At 35.7% G+C, this 12727-nt stretch overlaps 1 protein-coding gene across 3 annotated transcripts in view; it reads right to left on the bottom strand.

The window, feature by feature from the left end:
• APC (APC regulator of WNT signaling pathway) overlaps window positions 1-12727 on the bottom strand; it is a 103312-nt gene that overhangs the window by 12825 nt on the left and 77760 nt on the right. For 2 of the 3 annotated variants that reach the window (XM_058864711.1, XM_058864710.1), the window contains 7 exons: window positions 9037-9135; window positions 6166-6544; window positions 4970-5065; window positions 4257-4396; window positions 3146-3223; window positions 1119-1235; window positions 282-496 (listed from right to left, as the gene is read on the bottom strand). In XM_058864711.1, the coding sequence (XP_058720694.1) occupies window positions 282-496; window positions 1119-1235; window positions 3146-3223; window positions 4257-4396; window positions 4970-5065; window positions 6166-6544; window positions 9037-9135 (1124 nt within the window). Of the gene's footprint in view, window positions 1-281; window positions 497-1118; window positions 1236-3145; window positions 3224-4256; window positions 4397-4969; window positions 5066-6165; window positions 6545-9012; window positions 9136-12727 lie in introns of all 3 variants that reach the window. The other variant, XM_058864712.1, reaches the window with a different exon arrangement.

A 12727-nucleotide genomic window follows, 5' to 3' on the forward strand; every position in this document is an offset into this window, starting at 1 on the left:
ACAGTTCCCCATTAACAAGCAACAGCTCTTAATCTGTTTGCATATTCCTGTCATGTAAGTGAAATCACCACTTTATCAAATGTACTACAAATTAACTGGTTTTAGTTACTATGCTTAATACATGCATTCATATTAAGGCTTGGTCATAGAAACTATCTACTAAATTTACATATTTATACATAAAAATAATATATAATAATATATAATGTTTGTATATATATATATAAAATGTATATAAATATACATGTGGAACCGCTAAAAATTGTCAGAAGTGTACCTACCTATGGTCCTCATTAGTAGCAATTAGGCTAGAAACATTTCTTAGTATTCCTCCTCCACTTTCTATGATGGCTAAAGTGTTTGTTTGGCTCCGGTATGTCAGTGTGCCAACCAGAAATGCAAGAGCACCATCAACAGCGCATATGTCAGCTTTGTTCCCAGTGCAGTGTGCTGACAAATTCCATAAGGCACTCAGAACACTTTTCAGGGTGGATTCCTAGGAAAAGAGCAACATGACAGGTGAAGTTTTCAGTTATTGACGCAGAGCTCTCAGAAACACATTAAATTAGCTTAAAGGGGCTGTGTACATTCCAGTTCTGCTCTGGGGTGGTAAGCTGGGTGCAGGCAGCAGTACACTTTTGTTCACTTTGTTCCTTCCTTCAACCATGGATTTGGTACTGCCTGCCCCAGAGGTATCACAAATATGTGCCTCAATACTTGCTGCCACAGTCACAGAAAGGGCTTGAAGACCAGTTGGCAGGAGTCTCTGCCATCTACACACTAAAGAAGTGGTAGATAACAATTAGCTAACTGGAAATAGCTTTTATTAAATGACAAAATTGTAAAAAATACTATTTTAACAGTACAGATCACGAAAATGAAAAGCAAAAGCAGTCAACCCTCATAAATAAAATCAGATCAATATTAGTTTTGAGATGCCATTTCTCCACTGCAGTCTGCTGCCATGTTAAATCAAATTCTTCTTCAAAGCAAAATACCTGAACCACATCAACTGTTTGACTAACTGGTGTTATCAAGAATGATCAAACAATATTAATGTTTTGTGTAGAATAAATGCAATCTCTCAAAAATTCAATTTAATCACTTATAGAAGATACCTTCTTAACTTCTAAAGCGCATTCCATCAATGCTTTCACACTTCCAACTTCTCTAAGAGTCTTTTTACTGTTTACATCTGCTCGCCAGGATAAGTTCCTCAACACACTTGCAATGACCTGCAAAATGTGAAAGAAAAAAACACATTTCAAGATAGATACTTTTTTAGCAGGTTATCTGACTTTCCTCATGGACTTATCAAATGCTGATTAACAGTGGTCATGTTCAGTTACTGAGCTAAAATTTGCTAGCATCTGCTTTTTGTTGTATTGTCTGCTAGACTGGTCTAATGTTTCAGCATCAACTTTGATCAAAGGTACTGGCTCCTGTGTGTTGGTACTTGAAACAGAGATTTGAAATCATGTTCCCTGCTTCCCACACCAGTAGAATATTTGTAGATATTTTTTCTCAAGTATGTCTGTTCTGGAGTTACATCATTTCAGGGGAGATATTTATATAATATTTTGCTCTTGTTTTTCCACTTAGAGAATAGAAGAATACCATTTGCCTGTCTCAGATGGTATGATTATTCTGGAGTTTGTAAAGCTCTTTCAAGTCTTTTTAAAATACACTGCCTTTTACAAGCAGAATGGTTATCTCCAGAAGATGTCCTTGTACTTGGCACCAGTTAGACTGAGATAGGTTGTCATTGTAGTGGACAGTCATTACACATTAAACTCCATCCACTCATGAGCAGCTGTAAGCATGCATATCCCTCATGAAATGGATTTGAAGCAAACTTTTGCTTATGGATGTTCTCATTGTCACAGAAGTGCAGAAACTTTACAGGTGTGTGCTTCCTTGTTCACCCCTCCAGTGGAGTGCAGGGAGCCAGTGGCTCATGGAAGGGCCTGGGAACGTCCTGCCCTGGCTGCTCCCATCAGAGCCCACCTCGACACAGCCAGAGGAGCACAGGAGCCCAAAGCCAGGTGGGAACTGTGCCCTGTCTAGGCTCTTCCCAGACTCTCACAGGGAACCCACCACCCCATGGTCCAGCTGTGACACTCAGAGTACTCAAAGGGAGTAGCTCTCTGCCCCTTTTGTAGGGGATGTGGGACACTTTGTGGGATCCAGGGAAAGAGTATTCTGGAACTGTAGAACACTTATTGCAGGATATCAGGACCCAAAGGTTTCAAAGGCAGGAAAACAGATGGATTGAGGTGATCTTTCAGCACAGGAAAGCACAGGGGAGAGAAAGGCACAGTGACACCTGAACAACTGACTGTCCGATCCAGTTGTGTGGACATGCCTTCTGAGTACATTCAGTCTCATATTCTTACTAAATCCCATTTATAACTTGTCCTGAGTGGAGGACTTCTGCTCTGTGTGTCACTGTGGTGTCTACATGCTAGTGGCTGGAGACATCCTGGAGGGGGATCAGAGGGCCCATGGAACTGTGACTCTCCTTCCAAGAATACTTAGTACCTGTCCTAATATCCCAGAGTTTATCCAGTAATGTCTATTATAATTCTAACATTGTCCTCAATTGTAACTAGCGACCTGCTCCTGTTAAGGAGAGAATATTTTGTTAACATTTTAAGAGATAAGGTCAATTTTATTTAAAATTGTTCTTTTATCTAGTGATTCACTCAGACTGCAAAAATGGGGATTTTCTTTTAAAGAGCTGTTCAACTTTCTATGCAATAAGTGTTAAAGTTGATTATAATTGAATATTTAATAATTCTACATGAGTTCCAACAGTTCTGCTCTCTTAGCTCTGAGGACTACCCTTTAGGAAGCATTTCCTAAAGGCTTTATTTTCAGGCTGTTTTTTTCACACAGCAGGACCCATTAGAACAGACTCTAACAGATCACAGTCATAAAAATAAGATTTGCAGCACATGCATTATGATTTAAAAAAAAAAAAAAAAACCACAAAAAAAATCCCAGAACATGAATCCCACAGATAAGAATGTTTTTCAAGAAGAGTGTACTTCCTAATTAATGAAATGACTATGAGAAAAAATTCACATTAAACTTAAAGCAGACAAGACAACAAAAGAAATATTTTATCTCAAAAGAGCATTACCTGCTGTAAGTCTTCACTTTCAGATTTCAGCTGGGCTACAAGAGCTCTCATGCAGCCCTTCATGGAACATAATGTAGCCTGGTAGGAATCAGGAGGAAAAGGAAAGTAAACAGTATTAAACAGCAGGTTAGATAGCTGCTTCTGCACCATGTTTTGATATTTTAAGCAAATCATATGTAAGTTTAATGGAAACTTAGAAAATATGTTTTCAACAATACTTGGTTTACAACTATTAAAAATTTCAGCATAGCTATCAGTTTCAATACGTAAGTGGTAAAATTGTGCTAAAATTTTGTATTTTTTACAGCAGCTCTAGGACATGATCTGAACATTTACTACCTTAGAAAGCTTTCCTTTGCACCAGATAAAAACCCCTGTGAGCCAGCAATGTGTTGTTACCTACTGCCTAGTGAGAGAAAAAATCCTGAGTTCTCTGAAGTCTACTATTTTCATTTACTGCTGAAATGTCTTCCATCTAGGGCAGAAAGGTAAGTCTTCAGTTTGGAGTTATTTTAAGATACACAGGCTGGCAAACTTTGGGGCAATTGGAAATATTGGAAAATATTGGAAGTTTCTAGCTACTGAAAGAAATGTCCTTGTCAGAAATTACGGAAAACAATTTTCTCTTATAATGATTGAACTAGTGCCCAGTTTGATCCAGATATGATCCAGATATTTAAAAGCAAGCTCTAGCCTGAAGAGGTTTGAAAAAATTTCATTAGACACTAGCAGTATTGTTAAATAACTGAAAACTTCAGAAAACTTGACCCAATTATGAATTTTAGTTCAACATTCTCAGAAAGAATCAGTTACTATAAAATCACTGTATACCATACTAACTTAGTTCTCACTGAAAAATCAGGCCAATAGATAAAATCCTTGCTTTCAGTGACAAAATTGATTTGAGAACCAATACCATACTTGTATGACGCAACATTCTGGTTGCAGAGCTCTCTATCAGCAACAAGATGGAATGAGAGAGATATTTGGAACTCCTGCCTTGAGTTTGAGGTCAATATCCTATCCTGGAGATTTTAATCACCTGCGTTGAGAGTTGTAATTCAAACACCTATGAACTGAAATTACTGCAAGTTTACAGTTCTTCTCTCACCTTGTTTGCTACATCTCCAAAAGTCAGGTTTGTCAGAGCCATGCCAGCATACCTCCTTAGGGTAACACTATAGTGATCATTTGTGAGTCCATACATTTCACAATCCACTTGCAACAGTTCAGCAATGGCCTGCAAACCGCCTTCAAAGACATTCAGGTAAGAAAAAAAAATAAATAAAAAATCTGTACTCCAGTATTTTAAGTGCAAGACATATATAAGAAGGAACAAACTCCATCTTTATGTACAGAACAAACCTCAAATATCTGAAACCCACAATGCTCAGAAAAATATACGAATTGCTAAAATTGCATGCATGAAATTTACTGAACATGGACTAAAAAAAATTCAGGCTGTCAGACAAGAACAAATGCAGGATGAAGAAAACCCACTAAAACACCAACCAGAAAATCACCCATCCCAGGAAATAGTCTCCATTTTAAGTCCAATACCTGTAAAATTGCAAATATTCCCACAATAATACTACTCTTCCAAAACTCACAATTCATGACAGAAAAAACAGTAACTGGCATAATAATTTATCCACTGGGAAATGGTGTGGTTAATTTCAACTGTTTTCAGCACTTAGGGGGCAACTACTGACACAAATGAATTGTTGTTAATAGCTTAAACTGTTAGTAAAAAAAAGCCATATATGCAGTGACATGCACAAGGAGTGCCATGGTTTCTAGCAAGCTTCTGAAGTCTGATCTTACCAAGCTCATTCATTGCATGTCTGTGTTCTTCATCAAATGAAAGTTTCATCAAAACACACACTGCAGGGCAAATCTGATGATCCACTGGAGCAGGCACTGATCCAGAAACAGGTAACAATTAGTACCTCCTAGGTGATTTTGTCTGGATCATTAGTTTTCCAGAGCAAATCTCATCTCAAAAACAAATCAGCTGCAGTTTTGGTCAGGTTTGTATCTTCCCAGCAATCCATGAACAGACAATTAGTTAAGATTATTACTAAAGAAAGTGTACTGTAAATATATTAGATGCTTTAAAACAAATTAGGGAGAATCCTGAATGTGCTGAATTAGAAACACAGCCTGCAGTGCAAAAATACTACCTTATTACTCTTAGAAATTAATAATCTTTGTGAAACAAATCAATATGATCAAATATTCTGGTGGCACTAAATAATATTCTGTTTCTTTGGGCGGTATATCCTTATGAATGGTTAATTAGACCCTTTGCTTCATAACCTAGAAGTTTTAAAGTTCATACTTTTGTGAGCTAGGTTCTGGATAATGCAGAAATGGTACTGATACAGCTTGTGCAGAGCCCACTCCTGCTGAACTGCCCCAGGCACAAGGCAGCCCTGATTTCAGTCACACACCTGCCATGGATGCCTACAGGCTGCACTCATGGGATGCCCTCAATTCAGAGAAGCAACTAAGGTAACTCTAAAGTTACCTATTTTTTTAACTGTTCCCTGAGAAAAATCCTATTAATTTACATTACTCACATACAACATTATAAATAGTGGTTCATTTTGATAGATGGAGATTTTTAAATTTGTACTCTCTGCCCCTCTCCCAGAAGGAATGTGCTATCTCCTAAACATCTGCATAAAAAGCAATTTGGGATTGTTTATCCATAAAAATGTAAAAACTGAATGAGTACATATTCAATATTATTTTACAAATTACAAATATAAACCACTAGAATTACTATCTGGAAAGCACACCAAAGTCTAAGATTTAAATAAGAAGCTTGTAAGTAGGGTACCATATCTGTGACACAAACAGTAACTGAACTTTAATAAAGAAGAAACCACACACATATGTGTATATAAGAAAACTTGCATACATTCAACAAGAAGTCAGATTAAAGTTGTACTTTCTGTAAATTTACTCTTTTCAATATATCCTCAAAATGTTTTTATATGGCTTGCAGAACCTACTTGGGTTTTTGTCTTGGTCCATGCCTTGTTCATGTGCCTCCTGCCATTCCCAACACGTTTCACAGTAAGCACGGATCTGCTCCAAGAGATGGAGCACACGGATTTCCCGTCTGCCTCGCTTATCATCGGGCTGGGAGTGAATGATGTTGTGCAGTGCTGCGCTGGCTCTGGCACGGGCCTCTTTACTACCACGGGAGTTTCCTAACAACACAGAGTCCTTATCGTTGCCATGTAATAGCTGGATGAGGAGAGGAAGACATCCAGACTGACGCATGGCTATGCAGCTGTCCTGGGAGCTAGACATTGCTAGCAATGTTCTTGACATGTCATCTTTATCATGAGTACCAAGCATTGATAACAATGAATACACCATTTCCACCTGCAGGTCAAATGATTTTAAAAATACAGTTACGTTTTAAAAACACACATCAAATTGAAACGAAATTAGAATTGTACAAATGAGCAAAAACCACTCTTATTTTATGGTAAAAAAACCTGTGCTATTTAAAAGTAATTAAATACTATTACTACTTCAGCATTCATAATCTTAACAAATTCCACTTAGTGGTTAAATGGCTGGAAGTGTCTGTAACTCCATTAATATACAAAACCAGTAACAAAGACTTCCAGATATCCATTGTACAAAAAGATTTAACAAACATATAATGAAAGTGTTTCATTTTTGGAAACCAAATACCTTCAAAATTAAGTCTGTCTTTAAAAAGCTATGGTCCATGTGAATTAATGACACTTTATTTATAGTCTACATCAAGCTGAAAAAAACCTGATATCCACGTATTTTAAACTTTTCCTTTAAAATACCTCAAATTAACTGATAATTTTTTGTTATTATGTCTGACTTTTATATGGACCAAATTATTTAGAGCAAATGCAAAACTAAAGAGTTAAATTAATACTTTTTCAAGTTTACAGGGGTAAGAACAATAAAGCAAACATGCTTATTTAGTATGTATTAAATACTGAGTGTTTGTAAAATTAACTCACACCATGAAAACCCAACATTACCCACTTAACTTTGAGTAACCCAATATTTTTTTATTAAATACAGCAATTTTTAAGTGTTTTCTTTGGTTTTTGTATAATATTGTGGTCAAGACACTATTTGGTTTGTACTCCCACTCTTCAGTAACAGCTTTCAATCTACAAATGCATTTGATTCTTCCAGTCAACTTTTAGCAGAATAACAGGATGTAGAGGATGATTATAGATACTATCTAAAAACTCCAAACTCCTAAAGCCAAGATAAACAGGAACATTCAAAGTCAAAGCATGACATAAAGAAACTATCAAAGGGAATTATGAAGTAGAAGCGTGTGTTTTTCTCTAGACTACAGTAATTAAGGAAGAAATAAGACTTTGGACCATTAGACAAATTTTCCTACTAATAATTAGATATTTGCACTGGTTACCATATCAATGAATGATTTTATTTGGTGTCTTCAGTGACAATTCCATTGTGCCTGAAGATTAATATACATACTGAATTTTTAAAAAAGTGAACGGCAGCAGGCAGACTAAATAGTGAGTCTGGTAACATAGACTTCTCTAAACACTACAGGATTGCTGAGGCAATACAAATCTTAGAGTGTGTGAAACTATAAGGTCACATGGCAAAACCCATTGAAATAGGAGCCACTTCTACGACAGTCTAGAATCCCAGGTTGGAGATCCTGTCTCCCTGGTCTGGAAAACTCCAAATCTAGCATTTAAACAAACTCTTTGATTCTAAAAGGAGAGTGAATTTAATTGGCTTTATGTGTATCTCTTTGCAGAAGTTTCAACTGACAGCTAATTAGTGTTAGTGTCCAGTGTTAGTTGGATTTGGAAAGTGAAGTTTTTGCCAGAGAATAAAGCTGAAGAAGCCATGAGATCAGGCCTCCAAATTGCAGCTCATGTACTACAGGAAAAATAAACAAAAAAATCTATTTGTTTCTCTTGTTTAAACACACTGTCCACAGACTCACTGTGCCAGTAAATGCACTCCTCCATTTAGAATCTCTACCATTTTCCCTTTTTGGCCATTAATATGAATAATTTCCTACCCCACAGCATACTCAGTTCAATCTGTGTCTTTTTCTGCATCCTTCCACACTCAATGCCCTCAGGCACTTTTCCTGCTGTTTGTAACTTTACAGAGTTCTACAGTTTGCAATGAAAACTGGCAGACAGACAGCTGATGTCACCTATATTTAGGATGTGCATACAGCGTGGGACTGAAATGACAACATCGTAACACTGTTTTAAGGCCTGAAATCATTAACACTATGCAAAATCAATAGATCCAGCTTCCCAGAGGACTGTGCTCAGCACAGCACCCACAGTATTCATACTGCTGCTGATTCCAGAGGCAGTATGAGATCCAGTGGCTCATGAATTTGCCTTTTTCTTCCCTTCTCTTCTTCTGCTGCATATGTATTTTTGAGGGCAGTCTTCCATCGGAAGATGCTGTGAAAGGCTTATATAATTTTTTTGTCTATTTAATTTCTTGGCAACTGTGTCTGTTTTGTGGATTTAGATTCTGCAAAAGTATTCAAAGAAGCGCTCTTAAAAAGGTTAATTTTCATCACTGACTATAAAGCAACATCACAAGATCTTTAGATATTCCAGTAACTTCTAGGAATTGCTTGTTCCTTATTGTAACATCATCATTAACAAGTTAAAAAAACCCCCACTATTTCTGTGCATATATTTTCAAAGTTGAAAAAATATCCTAAAATTTTAACTTAATAAAAATTACTATGTATGGACAAGATGGTTCAGATAATATTAGTACTACTGGCAGAAACAATGAGGTTATTGTATTAGTAAAAATGTAGCATTAGCGACCTGTGGTTTGTAATCTTCGGTTACCTTGGTACCCAGATGACTTGTCAGTCTTCGAGGAACAGAATAGTTACTACTAGAGCTCATAACACTGGCTGTCTCATGGTCCACTCGAGCAGCAGAACCCTACAGATTTAAACAACAACTCATATAAAACAAAGTCTGAGGGAAAGAACAACATTGGCTAATTGAGTTTCAGCACTGGATGATGCAGTTTTGCTGACAGCAATGAACTGCCAACCTGTTTCTGTTCGCTCCTCTCTGCCTTGACACAACATAGAGGTCACTGCTAAACCTGGTTTTATTAACCCCTTTTCCTGAGATTCAATCTCAATAGAACTGTATTTTCAACTGACTGGATATATAGTTACTATTTGCACCAAGAAGAACTGGATTTTGGAACAAACTGAACAATAATTTTGACAGAGTGAAAAAAACAACCTCAACTTTTATGTCAGATTTCGTAATGCATTTGAATAGGCATTCAAGAACCCACCAGTAAGAAAGACTAATGAATAACTCTGCTTGAATCTGTCCATTTCAAAAGCAAATTATAAGTGGTTGCATAGGTTTTTTTAGTGAAAACTATAAAACATCGCTGACACAACTTGACATAATTTTCCTAGAATCTAGGTGTGCTCCTACTTGTATTAGCAAGACTCAATTATTAGCATCTGTCTTCTTTTAGTTAATTTAATGTATTTACATTTTTCATTTTTCTGCCACTTTTTATCCACTCATATTCTTTACTTTTTTTTATTTGGTGTTGTTTTCTTTCTATCTGTGAAATTTCCCTTGCTATGTCACTCCCTTCCCATTTGCTTTGGGACATTAATATTTGTTTAGAGAACGTTTTTAGTATCAATAGCTGTTTTCCTGAGGTAGTCACCAGTTTTCCTTTGATCCTCAAAAAAGCTAAAATCTGTTAATGGAATATTACCCTAATTTGAAAAATGTTTTCAAACTATCTAGATCAATGGATATAGTTTTTTTCCCAGTAAAAATAGGTAGCATACTGAAGAAAACTCCATGGAAGACACTTTGAAATAATGTCTGTTTCTTCTATGTTTTCCATAAAGAAAGAGGAATTTTGCAGTTCATGCAGTTCAACATCTTAAATGTGAAGTTGAAAGAAAATGTAAGTATAAGGTAGGTGTAACTTAATGAAGTGTTTGTATAGACAGAATAGAATCTACACTGGAATATTTAAACACATTAACATTATAATACTCATTTCACTCTCGCATTTGGATCCAGAAAATGTGATACATGTTCCAGAAGAACATTTTATGCTTCAGGAGTGTAATTGAAATTATTTATATTAGCACCATTTATTCCAATCTGTATTTCCTTTGTAAACAAACCCTTATTTTCTCTATTGACTACAGGGAAAAAATCAAAATCTAAAAGCTTAGGAAGAAAATCACACTGTATTTTCTCCATTATTCACAAAAATAATGTTCAGTGCTAGGAATATGGGAATGAATTCCCAAATTTTTACACCTTGCAATCCCTTCATATTTCCTCAAACTACATTCAGAGGATTACAGGTCCAACATAATGTACATATCAAAATGATCTATTACTAAGCTCAGTGTGATTGTTTCATCCAAGAAGGTAAAAATGATGTAAGTCTAGGGCACTATCTATTAAAGTTTACCATGGTGTAGATGGAAATAGCAAAATTTTACGATAGTTTCCCCCTAACTGTATTAACTTCAGTTCGGGTAACCAATTCCTTCAGAGCCATCATGTGGCTCTGCTACCTGAGGGATGCCAGGATGTTCAGCTGAAGTGTAACTACATTTCTCACTGGCTTGTAAAGACTAATGCCAAGAAACTGGTGTCAGGTGAGCAGCCATTCATCCAAAAAAATGGGAAATGACAAGGAAAGGTTATGTGTACCCTTCCTGTGTAGAACTTCCTCCTTCAAAATCTTTTTCTGTCTACTTCATCTCTTTTCCACCTTTTATACTTCACTGTCCTTCACTCATTGTTTTACCCTGCTATTTACCATGCCAGCTGAGTAATTTTCCCTGTTTTGTGACATATTTTCTTAACAAGATGGACAATTTCAACTAATTCCTTTATAGAACTTGCAAAATGAGGCTATGAACAAAATTTTCAGTGGGAGAACAGTGAGTGCAATGGAAAAGAAAAGACAGCTGAAAGATGGTACTGAAAAGGACACACTTGAATAGTGAAAGATCTTGGATTCAATTAACACTGACTACAAAACCAATTAGAACCAAATAATTTAGTGAAAACTATTTTTTTTCCCACTCCACTGAATGGTAATTGCTCTAAGTATACTGAGCTGGTTTATCAGAAATGTTATGTCCAATCCATTAAACCTCCTCTGTCTGGACTTGAACTGAAAGCAAATAATCCCCAGATGGCTGTTTTAACACAGATACAGTGCCCTGGCTCTATCCCCCACCAGGAGGAAGGAATATCCATTTTCATACATTTTTACAAGGCAAAGGTCAAAACTGCACAAATCCTCAACGTTAAGGCGTCAACTGAATTATGAATGGATCTTCCATTTGTATAAGTCTGCCAAGACATGGCAATCCCTTCTTCCTTCCTTCTCTGCAAAATATATTGTCCATGAAAAACTCCTAATTCATTCTCTGAAGATGGATGATAAAGCAACAATGCATCAATTATTTAAATACATTATGCTTTCAGCCCCAAAGCAGGAGTGAACTATTTTCTTCCCAAACAATAAAGCTGTCATAAGAATTAAGAGTCAGAACCTCAATAAAATATGGACGATAGAATTTAATTCCTAATGGTGATCAAATGTACTTCAAAAGCAAAATTATGGGTTGTGCTTAGTGTTTAATCAAGTGAAATATTCCAGCCAAACCACAATTCTTTCTGATACATCTACAAGACACTTTTGGAAATATTTTAATAATTCTACTTCCCTGGAGTAACAAAAATATCCTGTATATGAATTCAGCTATTGAATCTGTAGTGTGAAGTTTTAAAAACACAAATTACTAGTGGGAATGTCTAAGCTACAGTTAGAAATCATGAAGGAAATAATAATGGTAAATAAATAGAAGTATTTTTAGCCAAAGAGAGAAGTAATAAATGTTGATAAATATTGGTTTTAAAAGACAAGTAAAGAATTTAATGTATACCTCAAAATATTCCACTGCTGTATTTCAGTAACAAAAGGAGGAACAGCAATGAAACATTATTTAGAAGCATTTAAATAACCCCTCAGCCAACTTTCAGATTACTTCATTGATACATTCAGTTTCAAAGCTTTAGATAATACAGTATTAAAGAAACATTAATAATAAACCTGTCATTTACTTCTTTTTTTTAAAAAATCACCAGTATCTTAGTGGCAATTTCTAAAATGAAAATTTGAACTATTTTCCATAGTTTGCTAACGCTTCTTATATTATAACTCACCTACAATGAAATACATTTTCTGTAGTCAATCTTGCTATCTCTTTCACACCATTAGGCTCATTAATCATTTAAACAAAAGAAAAATGCTCCCTGCATAATTGAATATTTATACTTCCCTTCATTAAAACACTTCCTTCCAGTAAATACAAGAAATTTCCCAGATATAGATGGAAATAAGAAAATAATTATTTTTTTTTTAACGAGTAGGCATGCAAACACAGTAACCAACACGTAAGCTCCATATGCTTTAAATATTTAATTATATTAAAGCAAGCAAAATACTCTA

The sequence above is a fragment of the Poecile atricapillus genome, chromosome Z (genome assembly GCF_030490865.1).
Source record: "Poecile atricapillus isolate bPoeAtr1 chromosome Z, bPoeAtr1.hap1, whole genome shotgun sequence".
NCBI classification, from domain to species: domain Eukaryota; kingdom Metazoa; phylum Chordata; class Aves; order Passeriformes; family Paridae; genus Poecile; species Poecile atricapillus.